Raw genomic sequence first — 27,090 nt, 5'->3', positions numbered from 1 at the left:
TTTTTAGGCTTTGCATTTTGTTTTGGGAGTTTGTAAACAACAATAAATGCCAACTTAATTATGCAAAACTTTTGGAGATGCTCTTCAGCTATAAGTATGCTTGTAACATGATGTGGGAGGGACCTTTTGGCTATCAAATTTAAGGATGATGACGGTGCTCCAAATGGATACTCGCGCTTCTTCTTTGTAACTAAATGAACTAAATGAAAAAAAATGAGGAGAGAAATTGTTTATTTAGTTCATTAAATTACATTAGAGAAGAACCACAGGTATCCATTTGAAGGACCATTCCCATCCTTAATCAAATTTCATGTAAACACTTATGTTACGTTGAGAACAACCACTCGTGAAGTCTTGAGAGGCTTGCAAAACTTCTTCTTTCCTTCCGGAGTTGTAGAACGCCGAATTACAGTGCTCCAGTTTGTGCTTTCATGACTTTTATGGCTGATTGCGTGGGCTAGCTCCTTTGGTGCATGGAAGGGTAATTGTGCCGGCAGTTCATTGCATGTGCCGAACTCACGGTGCACTGCCTCGTCGTCAGGTTGCGTATCAGTAGTTATCAAGTTCTCGGATCATTCAAGAAAATGGACCACAACTACTCAATACTCATCACACCAGACCCATAGACGTGTTGACATCATTGGTACTAGGAACTATGTCATGACAGCATCCTCTTCATCTGCGCATTAACTGCCTGCTATTCTTGTTCGGTTGCTGTTTTCATCTGGGCAAACAACCGGCTTTACTTAATTATCTAATTGCCTCCTCATCTGGTTCGATTCCATTTTCATCTGGGCAGCAAAACAACCGGCAGCACTTTATTCTCACCCTATAGGATCCAACCAGAGTACAACCACTTCGAGTACATGCTTACAAACGAGGGGGGACAGGGGACACCCTATAATGCTATAATGCAACTCTAGCACAAATCTCTGCTGCTTCACTTTGCCACATTATTGCATCCCTTGGCGTGCTTGGGGCATTTCTGGAGGTTTTCCTCAATAGGGTTTGGAGACACTCTTGATCACATCGCTTCTCATGCTGACTTCCAGCAACTGCAAGGTTGAAAGAAAGTGTATATTATTATTCTCTGCACTTCCTGTTTATATACAGGTAATATCGAAAACTTTTTGGCGAGAGACATCAATTGGATGAAAACTACAGCAAGATTGAAGTTCAAAGTTGAATCTACCATAGAAAGGGAAAGCATACCAAAACATGAAGTATAATTCCCATTGCCACTACAGGTTATACATGAGGCCGGACATCTTACAGATCCAGCTCGTCTGGTATTAAGATCTCATTGTCAGAGTAAACTAGTTTCATTTCATTTCTCCAGATCTGGAAAGGACAACAGTTTACAAGTCAGATTTCACCAAAATACTACTTGCCAAGACAATAAAGCGAGAACAAAATTTATATACCATTTCTCTAAATTGAACCCTGATGTGTGGTACATTCGTTCTGTGAATGTCATTTCCAGCAAGTCCTCTTTTGAAGTAGTTCTTGCCAATCCAGTGAGACTGCCAAAGATCATATGATTATTATTAGCTGTGTGCTTTGCACACATTTATACTAAGCAGGTAAGGATCTTCTCTAATATAGTTCCAGCGTCTAAAGAGAGGGCTTCAATGCATGCTGAAGAGTTGTCAAAAAAAAAAAAAGCATGCTGAAGGCCCCATTTCATACCATCACTCTATAACTAAAGTGAAGGTATCAGGCGTGGAACACACATTGAAGTATTTCCAGAGTAGCAAAAGATAGCTCACCTTTTGAGCATGTGAAAATCCAGATTGATAAACGGAGTTCCTTGCAATTTCACATAAATCACAAGAACTGAGCTTCCACAGCTGAAACAATCAAAATGGACGTTAGTCGCTCATCCCTTTTGGCATGGGTAGCATAGTATCTATGCATAAAGGTGTGCTGCATACGCATGCACACAAATCTCATGCTGCATGTGTGAAAGGACAATGACAAAAGAGCAAAAAAGCAAGGGAAGTAGGGAGTACCGAAGCAGCAATGCTGTATTCTTCCACCAATGGTTCTTTTGTCAGGTGAATTTGCAAAGGGTCATCCGTAGATAATGAGACATTCAGACCTCGTTGGAAGAACGTTGGAAAAGGGTTGCGATGATAGTCAAGAAACAAGGAGTTGTTGCTCAATGGCGACATCGCCAGACCAATCTGACAAAATTTAAAGTAACAGGTTGGAAAGAAGAACATCATCATTCAAAAATCAGAAACTGAAAAGTGCAAAATCTTATGCCATTTACTGGTGTTGCTTCCAGCCACTAAACATGGGAAATTTTAATAAACATTATAGTCCCCGAAACACATCATTGACTGTTAAGCTCTATTTGTTAAGTGAAGGCCCATCTACTCTCATACAGAGTGCCACTGATGGAGTGATTACCTCTCGAATCCCCAGGTCAGTAGCCTACCAAAGCTAGGTTAGGGTTAGCCTAATCTAATCCACCCATACAACCCTATTTTTTTTTCTTCCCGGGGATCTACTTCGTATGTGCGCGCACCAGGTTGCGCCCACGCAGCCGTCTGTGCAGCTCCCACCCACGAAGCTGTTGCCCGTCCACACACAGCACACCCACCCGCGGAGTCAGTGGCGGAGCTAGAACAAATTTGAGGGGGGTGCGCTTACCTTGTGGGTGCAAGACTTTATAATTTATGGGTGCAAATATGGTGAACATTTGACATTTATCACTGTTTTTTATTTTTTTCGTGGGTGCGGCCGCACCCACAATAATATATGTAGCTCCGCCCATGCGCGGAGTCGTCCGCTTGGCTCGTTGGTGCTGTCTGTGTGGGACGCACTGTCTGCTCGTCTCTACTCATCATCACGCGTGCGCAAGGGCCCTCCGTTGCCATCGTCCGTGACCCCGACTTCATTTGCCAGCCGTCCATCCGCTGCCTCTCCAACGTCTGCCCATGCTCGTGGACCAGAGAAGGTGTGGTTGCCTGTCTGTGTGTGAGACTGCTGCTTCCTCAGTTCTGGGACCCGTGCTGCTCTGTTCCGAAGGATTGCTGCTGCTGCTTCCTCTTTTCTAGGACTCATGCTGCTGCTCTGTTCTGAAGGATCTCTGCTCTGGTCTATTGTTTTTTGCTGTTCCCTGGTATCACAATGCTACAGCCAAATGTGATTGTTTTCCCTATGAAACTTGAGGGCCCTAGTAATTCTCTGTCAAGACCGTTTTGAGGGGCCATGGTCTTGTATCTCATTTGACTGACTGATGCTGATGGTTGTGTGATGAGTGCCACTGTCACCAGTATGAAGTCTTCTTTGATGATGAGTCTTGAGAATCATGAGTCTGCTAAGGAGATGTGGGACTATTTGAAGGGGCGCGATATGTTCAGAACAGTGGTGCTCTTCTCCTTACTCTCATGCAAGGACTTCATGATCTTCGCAAAATGAGATGTTCATAACTACTACACCGCTTTTGATCGTGTCATAGAACCTTTTCTCTCCATGTCCATGGTTCCAAAGTGTGAGCAGGGGTGTTCCGACTGCTGTGCCAAAAAGATTCAGTTCATTGAGAGATTTATCATTGTCAAGGGCATTGGCACCCAAGGTAGGAGGGCCTTGGCTCCTCAGTTCATAGCCAATGGTGCCAGAATGCAGAGCTGCAGCAGACCATGGGGAGACCGGTGCGGCTGGCAACCTTCTTGGCGATGAAGATGTGCATCGAGCCCGAGTCGATGAGGGCATGGACGTTGACGCCGCCCAGCTGGAGGCGCACCTGCATAGTGTTGTTGGTGTGGACGCCAGTGACCGCGTGGAGCAACATCTTCGGTGCCGGATTGGCGGGGTCAACAGAGGCGGCGTCAGTGTCATCATCTGCCGCTGCCAGGTCCAACAACAACAGGCGCTGGCACACTTGGTTGTGACCACGCCCGAACTTTTCGTTGCAATTGAAGCAAAGGCTGAGCCGGCAGCGTTCTTCCATCTCGGTCATCGACAGGGGCCTGATGGGGCGGCCCTCCACCGTGATGGTGGCGGCTGCGGCAGTTGTGGCAGGTGGCGGAGCAGAGCGAGACATGGTGGAGGCACCGGAAGGAGGCCCTGCTGCTGGTCGCTTGGTGGTGCGGGAGGCGGCACGACAGCGGCGTACTGCTCGCGGAGCTCCAGCTTACGAGCGAGGCTCATGGCGACGATGAGCGACCTTGAGTTGTGGAGTTCAACGTTGAGGCTGAGAGGCGGCTGAAGCCCGACGGTGAAGGCTTGGACCCGCTAATTCCCAACCATCACCTAAATGCCATTGATCACAGCCGCCTGGGCCTCCTGTACTGCTGCAGCCATAATTACTAATCCCCAACCATCCACTAATTGCTATTGATCACAGCTGCATGCGCCTCTACTGCTGCACTCCTGGCAGCAGCTGCATGCCCCACATGACACTCATACATCAATTTTGTCATGGCTCGATGACTGATTTTGAGGCTATTCGTAAGCAGCTGCTGCTACTCCATCCATTTTGCTGAAGAAACATGTCTTAGTTCTCTAAAGCACAAACCCGTGAGCAACATCGGCTTCACATCTTCACGTCCTCCACTTTCACCTTGAGTTTGAAGGGGGGTGTTAAGTGATGGCCCATCTACTATTGGCCCATATGAGTCTGCCCACTAATGGAAGGATTACCTCTCGAAATCCTCTAGGTTAGTAATACTATTCATAAATGTACTACCCAACACGCCAAATATGTTTTCACAAGTTAAATATTCATTCAATATTTGTTGCCAAAAACTAGAAAATTTTGCATTCATCATAAAACATCACTTATTTTAACTGGAATGGAGTATACCAGTACTGAAGAAGTAAACGCCATAGAATGCATCTCAGAAGAGACCAAAATCATGCTGGGTTATGGAACTTGGTAACATATTACCTGACCAAGATAGTATAAGTACTGAAGCACAGGAGACTTCCTTAGATTGATTCCATGTGATATGTTGTGACAAAGAAGAAATGTTGCAGCCAAGTGATCGATATCTCCAGCCTGTAAGAGCATAGCCATTAGAGCAAACATGATCTGTACTTTCAGAGAGGAACCTGGAATAGATTTTACCTCTCCAGCATGTGGACGGAATTTGATAGTGGTCATCCCCTTTGACTCACGCAGCTGAAACTTGAACAGAACCATTACCTCTCTGAGAAATATGGAGAAAATTGATGAAGGGGAGGAGGATATGATCACCTTGTTTAGGGTGAATAAGTTAGCATAGCAGTAGTATGCATAATATGAAAATGCAGGGTTGAACACATTGGTCCACTGTTCAGGTGTAGGCATGTGGTGCTTTGTTGGACGCCTTTCTGGTTTACTTTCATCATCAACCAGGTCCAGCCCTACAACCTGCAAGGCCCAGAAAGAGTCAACTGAAGTTGCAATATCACGTACCTGAGATAAATGCATGTGAGCATATTTATCAATTATCATTACTGAAAAAACTAATGCTGAAATTTAGCATTAGTTTACCATGTCACACACTCGTGGGCTGGCATGTGAGACACACACACACTGGCATGTGAAGCACACACACAGATCTACAGCAGTCTACTCTCAAGTTGGTGATGGGGCTCATATTCTCTTTCGGAGAGATAGATGGCTTCATGGACGAAGCATTGCTCATCTAGCACTCTGGCTGCTCACGATCCCAAAAGGAGGGCAAATAAATGGACTGTTATTGAAGCCCTCATGGACCAAAAGTGGATCTCGTATGTGCAAGGTGCACTTTCAGTGGATGTCATTGTTGAATTCCTTGAGTTATAGGATAATATATCTGAGGTGGAACTACAGCCAGGGGTGAAAGACTCTCATATTTGGAGATTTTTTGTGTGGACAGTACAAAGCAAAGTCAGCATATGACAGATTTTTTCAGGGGGCATTAAGATTTGAACCATATGAGAGGATTTGGAAAACTTGGGCACCAGGCAAATGCTGCTTCTTTATGTGGCTAGTTGCACATAATAGGTGTTGGACAGCTGATAGACTAGCACGGCGTGGTCTTGATCATCCAACTCGGTGTCTTCATTGTGATCAAGATTCAGAAACTATCAACCATCTTCTTGTAGACTGTGTGTTTGCATGAGATTTTTGGTACAGCCTGCTGCAAAAGATTGGTATGCAAAGTCTCTCGCCCCAGCAGGGAGAGGCGTCTTTCGAGCGCTGGTGGGCCAGAACAAATGAGGCTGTGGACGTTTGACAAGAAAAGGCTTGAACTCTATCATCTTGGGAGCATGGACACTTTGGAACCATAGGGACGTTTTTAAAAAAAATTATTTTTTTACAACAACCATAGGAATCGTTGTGTTTGATGGAGCTTCACCTAATCTAGCCAGGGCTTTGACTCTTGCCTTAGAGGATATGAGTTTGTGGGGTATTGCAGGTGCCATGGGTATTTCTTACCTAGCTGGCCTGCTACCTATGTGAGACAAAGGGCCTGTTTGGTTCCCTTGCTAAATTTTAGCCAGCTAAAACTATTTTAGCTACCCTTGGGTGACTAATGGTACTAAACTATTTTAGCTCCTTTTTATTCAGTGTGTTTGGAAGTCCAGCTACTAAAGTGATTAAAGTTTAGTTGGCTAAAATTTAGCAAGGGGAACCAAAGAGGCCCACAGTCGAGGTCGTCTTTTTTATAGCACAGGCAAGCGTGTATTCTTAGTTGCTTTGGTGTGAGTTTTGGGGTGTTTGTAAGGGTTCTTTCCCCCTGTTTTCTTCTTAATATAATGATACGCAGCTCTTCGAGAAGAAAAAACACTGGCATGTGAGATGCACACAACAGCAAGTAAATGGTTGATGTGTGAAATGTTGATGCATGACACAAGGCAGAACTACAGTCGATATGTATATTCTTTATAACCAATGATTTCTCAACCTGCTTCAGGAAGACATGGAGCTGCGGGTGTGAAGCTGGATCAATAGTAACCTCAAAAAGAGGAAGGAAAATGTTGTCAAGAAGATTTTGGAATGACGTAACAATACCCATTCCCTTGTACACGTTATATAAGCGTGGAATCTGCAAAAGAGTGTCCACAAAATATATCAGAAAAGAATCGTTTTTGCATCAAATATTTCACTGGGGGCAAAAAAGGTAATATTTCCATGGTTAAGAACTACTGAACTACTACATCTTAGGCTAAGTACTCATCTTGGCATTCTGCAAGCTAGACTGTTGTCAAGAGTACTTTTGTCCAGTATTCCAACAGATTATTGACTAAAGAAACAATGACTACAAACTAATTTTTTTTCTTGAACATGAAGGAGCGCCACGTATCACTATCATTATATATTAAAGAAGACAAAGGAGAAAAAGGCCCAGGTATAACACACCCACCGACACAATGTTTGAATAGATAAAAGACAGACTGCAAAAACTACTTGTTAGACATATGTATTATAGCCGTGTATGCTATTGGGCCTGGGCCATGTGTCCATATTTAGATGTGATTGGATTAGGATTGGCGAGGCAATTGTATGCGGTCTTGTTTTTTTATATAAACCGATCGATCCCCTCCCTATATATATATATATATATATACATGTACATGTGTTTCAATCTAATCAATAAACCGATCGATCCCCTCCCTATATATATATATATACATGTGTTTCAATCTAATCAATACAATATTTCACGCAATATTCATTGCTTTCAGGGTAGCAGAGGACTAGTTTCTCTCCTGATGATACAGCTGCTCCTGCGTGACCATCCTCTGGTCGGCGCCTCCCCCCACGCACACCTCTCCAGAGTCACGCCCCCTCCCTCTCTTGCACAATGCCTGGGACTCCCCCTGGCTCGCCATCTGACGCCACGGCTGCTGTTGCCAAGGCCAAGACGGTGGCCGACTCCGGCATTGAGGAAGCTACGGATGACTCCCTCAAGCTCCTGGCCCTCCATGAGCAACAGGCCCACCCACACGACCAAGGAGCGTGCGGCTGCCGCTTCCCCTCCCGAAGGCTCCTCTTCGTCTACTCCTGAGCCGTCCCTGCAATCTGTTCACAACGCCATGCTGCTCCACGAGGCTGCCGCTGTTCGGAACCTCCACGGCTGGTGCTGGTGCGAGGCCTTCCTCTTGACTGTGGGCAAGTTCTCACTGGAAGGCCACGTCCTCACTGACAGTCATACTCCCGATCACCCTGATTGGCCCCGCATGAACTGCGTGGTTCGCTCCTGGATCCTCAGCACCATCTCCATTTCTCCAACGACCTCGTCGAGACCGTCATGGAGCATGGTGCCACTGCTCGTGCCACCTGGCTCGCCACTGAAACTCAGTTCCTTGGCAACCAGGAGACTTGGACCCTTTACCTCGACGCCCAGTTCTGCAACTTTGTTCAAGGAGACCTCTCCATCACCGAGTACTGCCAGCACTTCAAGACCATGGCCAATGCTCTCATTGACCTGGGGGAGTTCATCTCAGACCGTACTCTCGTCCTCAACATCCTTCGTGGCCTCAACGACAAGTACTCCTCTGTCGGGTTGCATCTCAGATGTGGCCGCCCCTTCCCCACCTTCCTGGAGGTCCGCTCCGACTTGCTCATGGAGGAGCTCACCCACTCCAACACCAGCCATGGCTTTTGTCACTTCCTCCAGGACAGGCCCTCCACTGCCTCCTTCCCCGGCACCTGGAGCTCCTCGCCAGTGACAGATCCAGGATAAATGTCAAGGTGGCTTCTTCAACCTCCAGAGTCCAGACAGCTTCAGCCTCTCCTCAAGGTGGCCGTAAGGGGGCTACAACCCATCCGCCCACCGCTGGATCTGTCCCTGCTCCTCGCCCTCTGCCGACACATTCATTGCTTTCACTACTGTTTATTCCCTAGAATCAAGTGCAGTAAAGAGGGAAATCCCTCAAGTCCTGAACAACAACCACAACTGAACTTCCCCACTGCTCAGCAAGGCCGATGCCAAGCTAGGAGTTGCCCCCATCAAAAACACAATGTTTTCGATGTTTAAAATTACATAACTTTGGTGGAACAAAAACCAGCAGTAGCTCTATAGCTAAAAGAAATAGCAGATACAATTACAAGACAAGGCTTTACTACAGACTACCAGTAGACAAGGAAGAGGTGAACAAAGCAGTCGGAATCAGGAGCCACAGAACTATCCAACATAGTATATTAGCAATTAGTTCAACTGAGTGCCAGGAAATTATAAACACTGCCACAACTAACTAGTCCAATAGAAGTAAATAAAGGATACCTGAACCAGCCAGACAACATTTTCATTGTGCAATTCATTGTTCACTATCCAACTCGCAAGTTGGTCCCATTCACTTTGTTTCCTCCCATAGATTGAAATCCTATATTCTGCCAGCTGAAATAGCATATTAGGGCATAAAGTTACAAGATATCAAATAAGAAGTGCCTCTGAATTAAAAACAAAAAAAAGTTATCCAGCTGACATTTACCTGATATTTGCTAGCAGAAAGGTCAGAGAAAACTTGCTTTGTCAACTCGGCAAGAAAACGGCCTAGTTTAAATCAAATGCAATGTGAGTATTTCAAAATATTAAATATTGGTTACAACTGAATAGCTGATATAATGATTAATCACGGTTCATGATCGAATCATTCCTCCACAGACCAAAACAAACTAGTGCCGAGCATACTATACAACAACCACATTTTTAAATGATGTCTAGGCCTTTAACAAAACAGAACTTGGGCATGTTGTCGAACAAAGCCAGAAACCAAAACCAAACAACCAGCTTGATCACTTTAGCCTACGTATATATCTAAAGACTATTTTCTGAAGGGGATCTAAAGAGAAAGGTGATGGCTCACAGGTTAATAAGCTCAGGAGCACAAAAGGTGGGTTTAGAATATCTCTTGTAGTTGTGTTAGGAAGCTACTCCCTCTGTTTCAAATTATAAGTCATTTTGCCTTTTCTAGTTACACAGTTTTGATAGACACAAACGTATATCTTAGGTGCATAGTACAAACTATGTATTTAGAAAAAAAACTAAAACAACTTATAATTTAGATTATCTCTTGGAATTGTATGAGGAAGCTAGCATATAAGCGTCACAAATTGCTGATTGTGGTAGTTTTTCCTCTGTCGAGGTCTAGCACAGGCACATAATTTCAAAGCTTGGTGATACATGCGTTGTGGGTATGTTGTAAAGGTTTCTCTATCCCTCTCTCTTCTTGGTATAAAAGTTATGCAGCTATCCTGCATGTCCGAGAAAGAAAAATGTGACAAATCGACCTAATATAGACCAAGGAGACACTTAGCAGCCATGCTAATTGTCTAACAGGAAGAACATGAACCATACGATCACAAATGAACAGTTTATAACAGTGAAAAGCTTTCTCCAAATAAGTTAGAACCTACAAGCCTGAAACGTAAGGGATTTCCTCAATGTTTCGAGGTACTTGTCTCATAGGCTTGTAGCACCAACATGGCAAACCATGTTGTACAACCAGTCCTAAGCAACAAGAAACTATTTTGGAAAACCATATCCAGTGAATATTTACCAAAGAAAGCTTAATATTGCTTTTGTCACCATGAACCAAAATACTATTTTTTTTTTGTGTCTAATACTCTAATTTGATCATCTCCAATATCCAAGACAATGCTCAATAAAGTTCAGATGTTCCAACTCTATATGAACATAAATTTGTAAGACTCCAAATGACAAAGGTTGAGGAGAGGAGATACTTCTATGGAGTCTGGCTGGGGCTAGAAGAATTTCTCATCTCCTCGCTCTAGTGCCAAGTGCAGACTAGGACTCTCTTTCTCAGTCGAGGTCAAGTCTTCTTTGATGTAATAGGCGAGCGGTGGTTTTTTTGAGTAAGGTGCGGTGTGTGTGGTGTTGTTGTTTTTGGGTTATGGGGTTTTACACCCCTTTTCTTCTGCTTAATATATAATGATACGCAGCTCTCCTGCGTGTTCGAGAAAAAAACAAAAGGTTGAGGAGGGCTTATAATAGTATGATAGAACAATGAGCATGACAATAAGCAATAAAAAATGGAAGTTGCATAAAAGGCCAAATCAAAAAAGTCTTTCAGGGAATATATGGCTTTGTAACAACACAAATACCTTGAATGAGATTGTCTTGTTTGAGGAAAATTTCTCTGAGCCTACTTTGGCCACATGGATTATATTTTAGGTTGAATTTGTCAAAACGATGAAATGTGCTTTTGTCTGCATGGACATCTAGCAAATCAACATTCAGATCATACCTGAGAGAAAATAAGAATTATAAGCCAACAATAGTGTCAGCATCATGTGTTAGCAATAGAGAAATAACATACCCCCTCAAACTCATGGTGGCTCTACAACACTAAGTTTGGAAAGTAAATAGCTATGGAGCGCCCGTATCTGTGCCTTTGTGAAGAAACCTCCCAAGACACATGGTGGAGTCACAACCAGAGCATGCACCTGTGATCTTTTGTAGGAAGCATCAACACCTGTGCTTATAGTCAGCTCATTCTTCACAGGATCCCGAGAAATACTGACTGCATCAATGCTATCAGAAGAGAGAGGAGTTGGTGTACTCACAAGCACACCCGTATCCAGGGTCACCAGTGTAGTCACAGCCGCCATAGCTCGCAGCTCAACCTCAACACTCTGAGGTGGCAAAGGCACAAGATGCCAAGTGCCAGTGCGCTCCAAAGCAGCAATCTCCTCAGCCATAGCATGTTGCCACAACTGGTGGACAGCAGCCTCCCCATAGGTCGTGGGCTCAACCAAAGCAACAGCAGTGAAGCCAAGACGATTGGGAGAATGAATAGTGCTACGATCACAAAGAGCAAATCTTGGAGAAGACTCTGGGTAGGTCCAAGAAGAGATGGAGAGGGGTTGGATGGTGGAACAGGTCATGGACCACGAGTGTAACAATGAGTGATCTCACGAGAAGGACATACCAGAGATGGAGAGGAGATACCAGAGGCGGGGAAGGGGTAAAACGGCCAGTGGTGGGGAGGATGGAGATGGTGGCAAAACGGAAAACAAAGGTGGAGGATGAGGTCGAGATGACAACAGAAGGTACTGTTAGATAGTACCTTCTGCTGCTCCCTCCCCCCTTTCCGGTCCAGACGAGCACAACAACAGTAGCAGCTCCCCCCCTTTTCTGTCAATAGGACAGCAAGTGGGAGTATGGCTATAGTAGATAAAATAGTAGCAAGTACGTGCAGCATGGCCTTAGGTATGGGCAGCAAGGCTCCTTATTTTTTTACTTCTGTTTTTACTGTATTCCTTTGCTTCTATAAGAAGACAATGGCTAGCTGCAGCCAGTTAAGTTCAGCAGCCCCATTCACTTGTGTTCACGTGTGTGCGCGCTCTGTTCTCCTCATCTTCAACCTTCAGCGTCTATGTGAGTGAGAGGGGTGTGGTGCTACAGACCTAAGACAAAGCTGGCCAACAAGTCATATTGGAGCCGCGGTTGGGTGATCACCGGCGAAATCAGGAGCAGCAGGAGGTCGTTCACTCTCCCTAAACCAGCAGGGACGCCAGCCATCACAATCACCAGAGCGTCAGCAGCTCGTGGTGCAGCTGAACAGTGAGGGAGGTTGGCGGCGTCCAGTACCCCATTCTCACCCGCACCAACTACGGCGAGTGGGCGGTGCTGATGAAGGTGATGTCAAAGGCGCGGAAGCTGTGGCACACCATCGACACTGGCACCAAGAATGAAGAGGTCTGTGTTGTCATGGAGGCGATCCTGCGTGCCATTCCACCGAAGCACGTGGAGTCGCTTGGCAGCAAGGATACCCGAAGCAAGCTTGGGACGCCCTCAAGGTCATGTGCGTGGGCTCAGACCGCGTGAAGAAGGCGAAGGCACAGCAGCTTCAGTGAGATTATGAGGCCCTCGTTCCGCAAGGGGGAAGCGATGGAGGACTTCATGCTGCGCTTGCAGTTGCTGGTCAGCCAGCTCGCCGTGCTTGGCGTCACCAACGACGAGGAGGATGTCGTCGCCAAGTATCTGCGAGTGGTGCCCACCAAGTATGTGCAAATTGCGCTCTCACTCGAGACGTTGATGTACCTGTCCACGCTCACCATCGAGGACGTGACAGGGCACCTCAAGGCAGTCGATGACCGGGTCAAAGCCACGGCGATGACGATGGCCAGCGGCAAGCTGCTGCTGACCAAGGAAGAGTAGGTGTCGACTAAATATCGTCAGCAGTCCACCGAGGGGTATACCTGCCACAATGGTAGATTGATCGGAGAGGTGCGCGTGAACAGGAGCAAGGTGGTGACAGAGACATAAGATTACACAGGTTCAGGCTGTCAGCTCGACGTAATACCCTAGTCCTGTGTTTTGTCGGTTTATATTGGCTATCGTATGAGATTGAATGTGTTCTAAAGGGGTCCCCTACCCGTCTTATATAGCCCAGGGGTAGGGTTACATGCCGATTAGGTCTTCAACTAATCGGTAAATAATCTTTACATGAAATCTATCATTCGGCATATCCAAACAGATCCTACACTATCTCCAGCAAGTCGCTGAGATATCTTGCGATGTGCGCCGAGCAGTGCCATGCGCCACAACCTCCATCCTGTGAGCTGGGCCGTCCCTGGCAGTACGGCCATCGCCGTGGGTACCCTAGGTCAGACCCCCCACAGTAGGCGGCTTGCATGAGCGAGCAACAGCCCAGGGCAAGCTCCTCCGGGTCGTTCGGCTGCAGTGGTGCACGAAAACGTCGTGGCAAGCCACAACATTGGAAGACAGCAATGGCCGTGCATCTCTAGCCGCGATACTTGCCGTGCACCGACCACCGGGCCACAAATTGCAAGAATCGCAAGAAGGAAGCAGGCGCATCCCACACAGGTGTCGGATGACGAACGGACAGTCCTGATGGCGCATGTGTGTGCTAAACAATGTTGTGGAGGTGACGGAACCTATGGAGAAGCAGAGCACCTATCTCGACGAGTTGCGTGCTGAAGTCTACCTTGGGTGTGAAGGCAGCGACACACAACACAGAGGTGGTACCAGGACTCCGGCACCAGCAACCACATGACCAGCAGCAAGGAGGAGTTCACGGAGTTGGATGCTGGCATTCCTTAAGTTTGGCAATGAGTCAACGGTCAACATCAGCGGGCGCTGATAGACGTGTACTACATCCCAAGGCTGCAATCGAGCATCGTCAACATAGGGCAGCTTGATGAGTGTGGATGCTAAGTCCTCATCGACAACGTTGTCCTACACATCCGAGCATTATCTCCTTGCCAAAGTGAATCACTCTAGGAACCAGTTGTACGTGCTAGACCTCCGTCCAATGCAGTCGGTATGCTTGGCAGCGAGGCAAGACGACGAACCATGGTTGTGACATGCCTGTTTTGGGCTTCTCAAATTTGACGTGCTAGGGAGCCTTGCACGCTAGATGTTGCACGGTCTCCCGCTCATCAAGCACATCGACAAGCTGCAGTTTCCGTTCCCAAAGATGGCGAAGTACCACGCCGGCGACCTCCTCGAGCTCGTGCACAGCGACCTCTGCAAGCCAATCACCCTGGAGCCGCATGGAGGTCGCCGCTACTTCTTGCTGCTGGTGTACGGCTGCAGCCGCTACATGTGGTTGCGGTCGAGGAAGGATAAAGCGGCGGCGAGGCATGGGTGGAGGCGGAGTCCGGAAAGAGGCTACGCGTGTTGACAATGGACCGAGGTGGGGAGTTCACCTCACCAGAGTTCGGTGAGTATTGCACTGGCCGCGGCGTGGTAGGGCACCTCTCTGCACCGTACTCGCGGTGACAGAACATAGTAGTGGAGCAACGCAACTAGAATGTGATTGACATGGCGCGGAGTATAATGAAGGCCAAGAAGATGTCGATGGAGTTCTGGGGGAGTCCGCCTCCATGGCGGTCTTCATCCTCAACCACACACCAATGAAGAACCTGAAGGGGATGACGCCATATGAGGCCTAGTACGGGAAGAAGCTAGACATGTCATTTTTGCGCACGTTCGGTTGCATCGGGCACGTGAAGTTGACGAAGCCCCATCTCTCCAAGCTAGAGGACAAGAGCACACCAATGGTGTTCCTAGGCTACGAGGTCGGGAGCAAAGCCTATCAGCTCTACAATTTGCGCGAAGGCAACGTGACTGTCTTGTGTGGGATCTTTGATGAGAAGGCGGCCTGGGACTAGGGAAGTTGAGGCATGGGGGAAGCCAATGGCGTCCAAGGCACCTTCGTCGTCAAGCACCTAGTGACCCGAGGTGCTAGGGTGGCAGGCAAGGAGGAGGTGGATCCTAGCGCAACAAGTCTAGGCAACGCTGCATCTCCACAGACAGCGACATCTGGCAAGCCTGAAAGTCTTCCCACATTGGGCACAAACGACCTATTGTGGAACAAGGGGCGCCTTTGTCGAGCTCCATCCACTTCGTGTCTCCACCTAGCAACGTGTCTTCACGCGACGACACCTACCACCAAGGAAAGGAGGTGTGTTTCCATGCGGTGAACGACATAACTAGCAACACCAGCCCTATCAGTCAAGCGAGCCGAGTCCTCGATGACGAGGAGCTGATGATGATGGGCACGGAGGAGCCGCCAACCTTTGTTGATGTCGAGCACGATCAACAGTGGCGATCAAGGAGAACAGGATGTGGGAGCTCGTCAGCCCACCGCTCAGATGCAAGCCAATTAGGTTGAAGTGGGTCTACAAGGTGAAGTGCGGCGACATCGCCAAGCACAAGGCACAACTCATCGCAAATGGCTTCGTGCAGAGGGGGCATTGACTTCAAGGAAGTCTTTATGCTGGTGGCTCGGATGGAGTCTGGGCCTCCTGCTGTCGGTGGCGGCAAGGATTGGTGCGTCCACCACATGGACGTGAAGTCCACATTCCTCAACAAGTAGCTCACCTAGGTGGTCTTCATCAAGCAACCATTGTGCTTCATCATTGAGGGTAAGGAGCAGCAAGGTGTTGCTATTATGCAAGGCCCTCTATGGGTTGTGGAAGGTTTGTGAAGCCTGGAACATCAAGCTCAACACCACCATCGGCTCTCTCGGCTTCACCAAATGTGCCACCGAGCATGCCCTGTACACGTGACAACGGGGAAAGGGCACCTCATCGTCGCCGTGTATGTGGATGGCTAATCATCACCGAGGCAAGGTACGAGGACATCGACGACTTCAAGCGCAAGATGACGACCCATTTGTACATGAACGATCTTGACCTGTCAGCACGAGGTGAAGCAAGGGAGGAGCTACACCACGCTCTGCCAAAGGGCATATGCACAAAAACTCCTGGAGCAGAGCGGCATGACGGACTACAAGCCATGTCAGACACCAATGGAGGAGAGATTCAAGCTATCAAAGGCGAGCACCGTGGCAAAGACGCCAATGGATGAGAAGCTCAAGCTATCAAAGGCGAGCACCATGGCAAAGGTTGATGCCACACGCTACCATCCATGGTCTGCGCTACCTGACTCACACGCGACCGGAAATTGCCTTTACCGTGGGCTATGTGAGCAAGTTCATGGAAGATCCAAGGGAGGATCATTAGGTTGCGGTCAAACACTTGTTGCTTTACATCAAGGGAAGCTGTGACTGTGGCCGTATGGCATCTTCCCCAAGGACGGCACAACGACGACAACATGGCAGGCGATGTTGAGGGCCGAAAGAGCACTTCTAGCATGTTCCTACTTCCTCCTACTTGACTCATCCCCTGTCGCCTAGGTGGTTGTGTTGTCAACCTGTTAGGCAGAGTACATCGTAGTGACCACGACCGCGTGCCAATGAGTTTGGCTCTACAGGTTGTTGCACAAGCTCACCGGTGAAGAGGCTCGCGCACCGACGTTGATGGACTATCAGACCACCATCACCCTTGCAAAGAATCCAGTCCACTTCATTTGTGATTGTGTCGATGGAGGACAAATTGCACTCGAGTTTGTTGACTCTGGGCAGCAGCTCGCAGACATCTTCACTAAGTCTCTTGGGTGTGTTCATTCTAGGAGCTTCGGGCCAAAATCGGCGTGATCGATATCAAGGAGTAGCAGCAGGATTGGGAGAAGAAATGTTAGGTATGTAATCTGCTGCTCCCCCTCCCCCCCTTCGGTCCAGAGGAGCACAACAGTAGCAGCTCCCTTTCTCGTCAATACAGCAAGTGGGAGTCTCTCTAACTTTGATGACGTTCACAGCGCACCACAGAACTCGATGCCAAACAACTGAAAGTCCTCCATGGTAGAGTCAAGGTATGAAACGACCGAGTCTCCTCAACAGCAGCAAGATACATCGCCTCGTTACAAATGTTAGAGTAAATAGGAATAGTACCACATTCTATATCTGTGGGGGTATAAACCCCTATACCCTCATGGGCCTATATGGGCCGCACCATCAGAGGTGGCTCGGCCCACAGGATGAAGACGTGCGGCGCGCGACTGGTCGGCGTGCACCGCAAGACTACAAGATATTGTACCAAATAGGATACTTTGCTTGTAACTCTGTCCCTTCAGGATATATAAGGAGGGGCAGGGGTCCCCTAGAGGACACATCATATCATATTCTCTCAACACAAATCAATACAACCAGACGCAGGACGTAGGTATTACGCCAACTCGGCGGCCGAACCTGGATAAAAAGCTTGTCCGAGTCTTGCGTCACCATCGAGTTCGTAGTTTGCGCACCGTCTACCGATAAACTACTACCGTGGGTATACCCCAAGGTAGACTGCCGACCAGCTTTCGTCGACAGTGGCGCGCCAGGTAGGGGGTGTGCGTACAGCTCTCCTAGACGAACAAGATGGCCATCATCCCAAACTTCGTGGCCATGGCGGGCGGCTTCACGTTCACCGTCAGCTTCAACAGCTTCACCACCGCGACCGCGAAGGAGGCGTAGATCCAATCTGTGCCGATCACTTCTTCACCGACGTCGGCTGCAGCTCCAACCACGCTGGCTACGACTTCGACCACACCAGCAACGTTTCCGACCACGCCGACAACGCGTCGCTGCTTCTCTGCTACAAAGGGAGGCAGATCGACGACACCGACCTGCTCAGGCTATCAACCAAGTTGTTTGGCCTACTTGCTCTGACCACGAGTCGCAATAATAATCGCCGCGAAGAACGGCGCTACGACAACCGCGACCACCGTCACGACAACAAGTCCAAAAGCTCGAGGGCCAGACAATTTTGTCGTCACCGACCAGACTTTCGTCCAAAGATAAGTACACTTCTAATATTTTATTTATTTTTGGCATAATATTTTTTATTATCCTTCAAAATAACTTTTTGGTTAGCCGACTAGTTTTTTCTCCTACACGAGTTTTCCAGAGCCGGTACTGTCTCCGACTCCTCCCTACACGTGCATGAGATCCGCCCTCTGCGTTCCGGGTGGTCGGCAGTAGCTCTCTGGCGAGGCTGGCAATTCCACGCATGTCTAGGTTCCGCACCTCATGCTGATTGTTGGCTAGACCAGAGCTGGTACAAGCTCTAGGATGAATTAACTACTCGTGCTAATTTTATAACAAAAAATCTAAAACTTATCTCAGTACTGATTTTTTATCTAAAGTTTATTTATACATCATGTACTACCAATTCTTTATATTTATTTTTTAGGAGTTTGGCCCAGTCGACAAGCTACGCTCGGAGACTCGTCGACTATTCCCTACGCTGTGCCCGGGGACTGCTCCGACCACCGAGCACGTTTACGTTCCCAACCACGCTCGGAGACTTGTCGACTACTCTCTATGCTGTGCTCGAAGACTGTGCCGACCACCGAGCACTTTTACGTTCCCAACCACGCTCGGAGACTTGTCGACCGGTCCCTACGCTGTGCTCGGGGACTGTGCCGACCACCGAGCACGTTTACGTTCCCAACCACGCTCGAGGACTTGTCGACCGGTCCCTACGCCGTGCTCGGGGACTGTGCCGACCACCGAGCACTATACGCTTGGGGACTGTTCGACCAGCTCACCAATTTGAGAGTTTTTGGGACTGTGCCGATCACCGAGCACTATACGCTCGGGGACTGGTCGACCAGCCCACCAATTTGAGAATTCGGGGACTGTACCGACCACCAAGCGTTATATGCTCGAGGACTGGTCGATTAGTCTATTCAATTGCAGACGGACTGATAAATTCAATTTTTTAGACCTTGCTACAAGGCTCATACTTCGCCTTCCAGCAAGCTCGGGGACTACATCGGTACGATGCATCTGGCGATGCATCTCAGTTTCAGAATTTCTTTGAGGACTTTTCTTTTGACCCTGGCACCACGTGCCTACGTCACCTACTACCAGACTCGGGGACTAAGTGGGCACACTTCACCTTGCGGTGAATGTGCTTGCTTTTTGAAAGGCTATACTTTTCAGAAAAGTAAAGTGGGCACACTTCACCAGGAAAGAAATCTTTTTTGATTAAGAGCACCATGCATTCTTCGAACAACCTGCTTCTTCGATGTCAATGTTGATCAACTGTCTTTTGAGTTGGTCAAAATACCGTTGCAACTGTTTGGGCGACTTTCCTACTTATTGAAGACGTCAAGCCTCACTGATCGAAAAAGCTCAAGACGGCGTGTTACATCACAATACATGGTGCTCGGGGACTAGCTGTGGGGGTATAAACCCCTATACCCTCATGGGCCTATATGGGCCGCACCATCAGAGGTGGCTCGGCCCACAGGATGAAGACGTGCGGCGCGCGACTGGTCGGCGTGCACCGCAAGACTACAAGATATTGTACCAAATAGGATAATTTGCTTGTAACTCTGTCCCTTCAGGATATATAAGGAGGGGCAGGGGTCCCCTAGAGGACACATCATATCATATTCTCTCAACACAAATCAATACAACCAGACGCAGGACGTAGGTATTACGCCAACTCGGCGGCCGAACCTGGATAAAAAGCTTGTCCGAGTCTTGCGTCACCATCGAGTTCGTAGTTTGCGCACCGTCTACCGATAAACTACTACCGTGGGTATACCCCAAGGTAGACTGCCGACCAGCTTTCGTCGACAATATCCACATGAGGTGTTAGTCCTATGTACCATATATAATCAGCCCATGAGGCTCAATGCAATATATCCAATATTCCACCAATTATATTCTCCTTCATGGGATCGGAGCAAGGTTGAATTACTAGAAATCACGTAATTGCTGCAAAGCTGAGCCCACATCTGACAGATCAAATTCATGCTCACAAGCAAGATAGCCTTAGCACAGGCCTCCTCGGACAACCAAGTCTCGTAGGCAGAGAGATCAAACTGGTAGAGTCCATCTCAACCTCGTATACCTCAAGAAGAGCCACCTTGACATCAGCAGCAACATTAGCCAGGTAGGTAGGCAGTGTCGGAAGAGCCAGACATGGCAGATATTTCCACTCACCCTGAGCCCCACAACTGCTGTCTGCCCATGTGGTTCTCCACGTGAAAGACGAATTCGCCCCAATTGGTGCCAGACCAGGACCAGGACATGTAACGAATGCCATGGCCATGCTACAGTCCCCTACTTCCTGTTGCACCTCCCTTGTCCCTTTTTTTTACTCAAGGCTCATGGCGAGTGGAGTGCACACGGGAGGCCACGACTAGGCCCGCTGTGGTAGACTGGGCAGATGCAAGTGGCACAGGCGTAGGCGCACATTGGTGGCACAACAGTGCGTGCTGCAGCCGCGTGGTGGTGGCACACCAGTGATGACGCGGGGGGGGGGGGGGGGGGGAGATGGTGGAGGGATAAGAGGAAGAGAAAGGTGAAGTTGCCAGCTGACTGGAAAGCATGCCAGCGGCTCAACCAACGTCCGCGGCACGATGAGATCTGGATCAAGGGAGACCCTAGCTGTGATACCGAGGAATAGGCAACTCATCTATTGTTTATCCCATGTGTACCTCTTACAGAAAGGACCCTATGCAAGAGAAAAATAACATCTAATGACATGAACATAGGAGAAATCCAAAACATACCCAGTTAAGTCCAAGCTCTCAAAAACCTCTTTTAAAGTCATATAAGTACCATCTCTGAAAATGACCACCTACAAAGACATTATGCACAAATAATTTGTAAGGCGATAGTTTTATCATGTTCCATAAGGGCCAGGAAAGTCATTTCACCAATTAATTAATGAATATACCTCATCAGGTTCTTTCCTTAGTTTGGATTTTATGAACCTCAACAGATGCTTTTGATTCATGCATGCTGAATGATGAACATGAGTGTCAACCTTCCTGACATTGTAAAAATCACGATGCGGTGCGGTCTTCTGGGCAAGAAATTCCCTATCCGCATTTAACATCAGATGAAATTTAAACTTCTGAAAGGAAATAAGAAATACATCACATCCAAAGAACTGCAGGAGAGCATTCAAATATTTTTCATTGTATATGAACGCGGTAAACAATTTTATAACGTGATTACATGCTCAAGAAGATTTAACCGATTATGGCAGACAGTTCTTGTGTTCCCTGCAGCCGTTACTCGGAGAATATAATGCAGGTCCGTGAAGAAGGTTGTGGCATCAGCCACAGGATAAATGCTCTCTGTACCTGAGCCAGAAAAAAAAAAAGGGGCGGGGGGATGAATCATGAAATCATCTGGTTAAGCAAGTGAAGTACACCAGTAGAAGAACGTACAATCTTTATCCGCATAAACATGGACAACACCATCAACCATTTGGAAGACATGCTGAAACCACAATTAGATGGAGTCTCAAGGACAAAAACAGGGAGGATATCATAAGATTGCAACAAGCAGAACTAAGGTACCTCTGACTTTGGTTCAGGCACATAAGTGAACGGGTTGGGGTTAGGTTTTGGAGTACAGGGGTCATTTATGGCCTCCTTCTCCCATGGAGTAACCTCTTCTCTAAAGAGATAAGAGTCTCTTAACTCGAGGCACTTCTGAAGGATTTTGAACACCTCAATTTCGTCAGCAGTTGGAATCTCTGCCATAAATAGATAACACCACTCCATAAATTTCCATAAATATTGTACAGAAAAATTCAATTCAGTTATAGATTTTCTTCAGCTGAATAAACAAGTTTCTCAATGTATCTGAACTATATTCTGCAAATTTCACATAAAAAAGATCATAAACTAATCAACAAGAAAAATAAGAATCTGGCCAAGCACAAAACCCAACAATAGTAGAAGTTGTAATAAAATTTACCATGGTTTTCCATTATTGTTCTTGACATACTCCAAATTATGAAGTCCTGTATATCTAAATGACTACATTGAAGCATAGGACTAGAGCATCTAGGCACTCTGTCAAAAGAGTGTGCTTAGAAAAAACTCGAAAATCATAGCAATGTTCAAGCAAGTGATCTTACCAAAGCACGTGAAACAATAAAACTATGAGTCCTTCTAGCTCTGCCAAAGTTTCAAATGAAAGGCTATTGTTTCACCCCTTAAATCAGCATTGAGAACTATTATGTAGTAACAATGTCATACCCTCTGGAGTAGTTAACATCTTGATAAATGATTCTTGCTGAGCTTCTTTTCGTAGAATATCTGCAGCAACTGGGTCAGGTTGAACTGCATGAAGACCATTGGATATACTTTTTGACCGCATCAAGCTTGCTGCAGCTAATGGTTTGGCAGCCCCATTTTCCACAATTGCATTTCCTTTGTGTTCGCCTTCCTGTTCAAAATATATTCCAAAATAATAATAATAATAAACTGAGAGGTTTTACGGCCACTTTCTCTACCAAATGGGAGAAGAATATAGTATTTGTATAGAATTGGTCCATGCATCATAACAGCAACCAAACTAGCATAATGTCAAACACAAATGCATTGTTCGAGTAAATCTTTGACTGTGTTTTTAATGGCTCTACTCCAAGCATTACAACGGTGTTGCGAGCTGTCACTTATGAGCGAATCCTTTGGTGCTCGTCTGGAGGTAGTTCTGGTCGTGTTGCTTTTGGTCTTTATTTTCAGTTTATGTTCTACTAGTCTTCCAGAGTGTTGTGGGTGTTTGAGTGTGTGAGTGTTGTTGGGATTTCTTCCCCTCTGCTTCAGACCTTTCTTCTTAATGAAATGATATTAGCTCTCCTGCGTGTTCGAGGAAAAAAAAAACAGTGGCTGATGAATGTAGGGCGTGTTTGGTTCTCCACCACACCATGCTACAGCAGAGTTGAGGCTCCCACACCTGCTGACGTAGCTGTTTGGATTGCAAATCAAGTTAGGCACGCCACAGCTCTTTGCATTGATCTACAACAGCGAAATTCGCCACAGGTGTCGTGGCCATTTTTGGCACCGCAAGTGTGTCGACGCCACAGCGCGTATGGCAAGTTCCAGCTGGGAACCAAACACACCCGTAGTCTTTGGTGCATGGCCGGTGCCTCTAATCTTCAGGACCTTCTTGTTAGGTCACCCTCCCCCAGACCTCTAGGCTCCGGTTGGTAGACTGCTGCCCAATTTGTCGTATTGTGTTCTACTATGGTGCGAGTTTGTTTGTTGTTCTAGCTGGTGTGAGTGTGTGTTGTGTTTCTGAGTGGGGCTGTTTTACCCTCATTCCTAACCCCTGTACCTCTTTCTCTCTTAAATGAAATGACACACGACATTCATTCAAGAAAAAAGTAAAGATTTTTTCAATGAACCTTCCGAACTTCACCCCATTAGAAGTCATATAGAGGGACAGCTGAAACAGTAGGAGAGTTCAGAGATAGGGTGACAGCGACAAGGTAGTATCCGTCATTCACTAAATCCCTATACCATTGTATGCTAAAATGTAATGCAGATCATTTGATGTTAACGTCACAATATAGCAAGCTTCATTTCATATAGACTTCAGCCAAAACCATCCCTACCCTTTCAAATGAACCGCAGCAAAGAAATTACATCATTATTTTATCTCAGGAAATGTCTCGGGGGCAGGTTGGCGCATGCTGCCATGTTGAGGATATATTTAGTTTCAGCCCTAGCACCTAGCAACCACCTCCATTGCATCCAGTAAAGGAGCTTATCAACATTACATTTCAATGCAAAGACAAGTTGTTTCACCAGGATGGCGGGATGTTGGAGTGCTGTAATGTCATGAATCATGTCTCATAGTTCACAGAAATCCACATTGGTTCACTTGTAGCCTGAGATAACTTTTCTACAGACTTGTAATCATTAAATGAAAGAAAAACAGTAGAATAGTCACTCTGTCTCCACAGATCCATTCCCAGAACCTTTTGAGTTTTAACTCCCTATAATTTGGAAAATGTAATCATACGTGGTTGATGTTAGGTTTCATGCACCAACCAAGTGAACCCAAAAGCTTAAGCTATTGGGAAGAGGTGGGCAGTCCACTAATACTTCACAACACTCCCATCCAAAGAATGATGGTTAATATTTTTACAAACACAGATAAATGATGGATCAGTTCATTCTCAATAATCCCTGAAAACTTTTAGCCACAAAGCCACTTAAACCATGGGCATTATCTCTACAATTTCAAAACAAATGTGTAAATTCCAGTGGTTCCTTGCATGCAAACTCATACCAAGGTCTACATTGACATAAAAAATGGGAAAATTGGATCCTTACCATCGAAAGAACAATCTTTAGATATATACCATCAAAATAGTCAGTTTTAAATATTTACCATCAAAAAGTAACAAGGTTACAGCTATTTACCATTTTTCTCTACTTCTGTTAGTCTGGTCGCTAGTTTCAGATTTTTTGGCCAGTCCATATTTTACCATGTTCCGATTTTGCCCATGAGACTAAGTGAACGCCGCTGCTTCTAAGTCTCACGCGGAGGAAAAAAAAGCACGCAGAGAAAGGGCATCTCACACGGAGAAAAAAGAAGTCTCGCGCGCAGAGAAGGAGCGGCACATCTCCTTGCCGCCACCGCCGCTGAGCTGCCCCGGCGGTGCACTCCCCGGCAGCGCACCCTAGCGCCCACTGCCTCCTCCTCGCACCCTAGCTCTTCTTCTTCCTGCTCTCTTTTTTTGTTGTTCTTGTTCTTAACCCTAAGTTTTCTCTCTCCTAGTGCTGAAAGATCGACCTGTAAATTGAGCCGTATGCATCCTTCTAAGGTTATAGAAGGGTAACAATCTTTCTCTCCTTTCGAAACTCTGAAATTTGTAGCTATTAGCATCTAGTTTGCTAGTACAGTGGGGAAATGACAACGCTTTGCAAAGGGAATAAAATTAGTGGACGAGCATCTAGAATTGTTGTGTTTATAAGTTGCTGAGGTATTGTGTTTGTATCCTACTAAATTTTTATTACCACATGCTCTCCTAGAGTACAGTTACACAGCGCTAGAATGGGGTCTAATATGCAAGGGCAAAATGGTCAGAGATAACTTAGAGTTAACAGAACTGGTCAGCCTCTAACGTGAATCATGTTTTGATGGTAAGGATCCAATTTTCCCTACAAAATATAGCATGCATGGGGCGGGCAGTAGGGGAGGGGAGTAGAAAACTAACAACAATAACAAGTGGATGATGGGAACTTACCAGGTTTCCATTTGTGTTCATGTAGCCATTGTCACTATTTTGTATAGCATCACCTGATCCATCTGCACTCTCAAGTGCACTTGCACTGGCAGCAGGGGACTTGGGTGACTTAGGTCTAATTATTTCAACTCGTCTAGTTGAAACTGTACGGGCAAATGGTTTACTGCCTGCAATAACCATCCATTGCTATAAAGAGCTATTGCAGAGATAAGAAAATTAAACTTCACTGCCTTGCATAGAAAAAAATTGATGAACAGGTATCAAAGATGTCATGTAGCTTATAGACAGCTCATGTCGATTAAATAGATATTATTTATGAATTATGATGCTATGCATGATGGCATCCAGATTTAGAATACAGAGGTCATACAATTATGCTTGGCAAGGTGCTAAAAGTTTGGCTTTGAATATTGACTAATTGTAACAAATATTAGTGCATCAATAAAGAATGACCAATTGCAGACTTGCAGTGTTAGCTTCCCACGACTTTCATGGCGCCTAAAGCTTAAATTCAGTATGCACATGCTCCATACAAATGTATTAGAAGTTCCACTCGTTCTAATGATTTGCTTGCTTCAAGAAAAAAAGAAGTATTGCCCTCGGTGTTGAGCGCTTAACGCAATAGTCAGGAATTCGGTGAGCAAACAACGTTCTATTTCCATTTTTTTATCTTATTTTGTCACACTCATACCCAGTGCGCCCGATCGGAAGCCATTCCACTGCCTATCTCCGAGCAAGTTCCCCAATCCTATCCACCCCACTCTGCACTTCTGCAGTACTCTGCACCCACGCCAACCACACGTATCCATAAACTGGGGAACAACAACATACCGTCGGGGCCCACGTTCAGTCTAGGCAATCCCTGGGGGATGTCCAGCAGCTCCGCGTGTTCGAGCGCGCCACCGTTCGCGTGCGGGCCCACGACCCCATGCGCATCATCCTCCTCCTCCTCCTCCACGAGGTACCCGCTGGAGGCGAGCCCGCCGCCGCCGTGGCCGCCGGCATCATAGAACGCAGAGAGGTCGGGAAGCGAGGCTGAGCCGACGGCATCGCGGCGCGGCGGAGGGAGCTTCCGGCCGCTGGCGGCGGGGGCGGGGGTGGGGGGGCGGGTCCTGCGGCGGTTGGTGGAGGCGGAGCGAGCGACCTGCGCGACGGCACGGTAGTGCAGGTAGTAGGCCGCTACGGCGGCGGAGGAGGCGCCCACGAGCGCCGCGAGGGCGAGCTGCAGCTTGTACGACGAGGCGGAGCCCGAGGAGTCCATTGGCGCCGCGCCGCCTGCCGCCTGCCGGTGAGGCGGGGGGCTCGTGGGTTTAAGGAAGTGATTAGGAGAGGGATGTGAGGGGGATTAGCATTAGCAGCAGTAGCATGAGAGAGTGGTGGATGGGATGGGCACTGGTGGGCCGTATTTATAAGGGCCCGTGCGGATGGTGACGTGGACGATTACGCGGGCCCCGCTGGGTGGGTCTCGTCACTAATCCAGTCCAGCGGTGATTCCGTGTAGGACAACTTTGTTTTAAGGGCACTCGTAATAGGTGATTCATTTTTTTTAGATAAAGGTAATAGGTGATTCATAAGTTAGCTTTAAATGTTTTTTTATATTTTAATAAAGAATAAGAAAAAGCTAGTTCTAGACTCATACACTTCCTAAAAAGTTAATATGAGTGTCATCTGCGACTATTCATGGTATGATCTATTATTATGGAATTTGGCTGAGAGCTAATAACTAGATTGTACTATCACAAGTTTGCTTGTTATTGTGGCCGCTGTTTTTT

General features: G+C 46.9%; 1 protein-coding gene across 2 annotated transcripts; it reads right to left on the bottom strand.

Annotated features, from left to right (window-relative positions):
• Positions 155 to 26,697, bottom strand: LOC8083756 (probable AMP deaminase). 2 transcript variants are annotated; one of them, XM_002439571.2, is made up of 20 exons: positions 26,150 to 26,697; positions 25,319 to 25,485; positions 22,317 to 22,506; positions 21,630 to 21,808; positions 21,498 to 21,549; positions 21,283 to 21,410; positions 20,999 to 21,178; positions 20,832 to 20,899; positions 11,051 to 11,193; positions 9,418 to 9,479; positions 9,210 to 9,323; positions 6,888 to 7,028; positions 5,210 to 5,365; positions 5,081 to 5,134; positions 4,901 to 5,011; positions 2,013 to 2,186; positions 1,770 to 1,850; positions 1,425 to 1,523; positions 1,213 to 1,341; positions 155 to 1,055 (listed from the first exon to the last, which is right to left on the bottom strand). In XM_002439571.2, exons 1-19 carry the CDS (start codon positions 26,577 to 26,579, stop codon positions 1,270 to 1,272), a joined length of 2,601 nt encoding a protein of 866 aa, XP_002439616.1. In that variant the 5' UTR covers positions 26,580 to 26,697; the 3' UTR covers positions 155 to 1,055; positions 1,213 to 1,269. The 2 variants fall into 2 exon arrangements, with proteins under 2 accessions (XP_002439616.1, XP_021303646.1); XM_021447971.1 differs by lacking the exon at positions 6,888 to 7,028.

This window comes from Sorghum bicolor, chromosome 9, assembly GCF_000003195.3.
Source record: "Sorghum bicolor cultivar BTx623 chromosome 9, Sorghum_bicolor_NCBIv3, whole genome shotgun sequence".
NCBI lineage: Eukaryota > Viridiplantae > Streptophyta > Magnoliopsida > Poales > Poaceae > Sorghum > Sorghum bicolor.
Note: the sequence above shows the minus strand (reverse complement) of the source record. Positions and strands in the feature narration are given on the sequence as shown.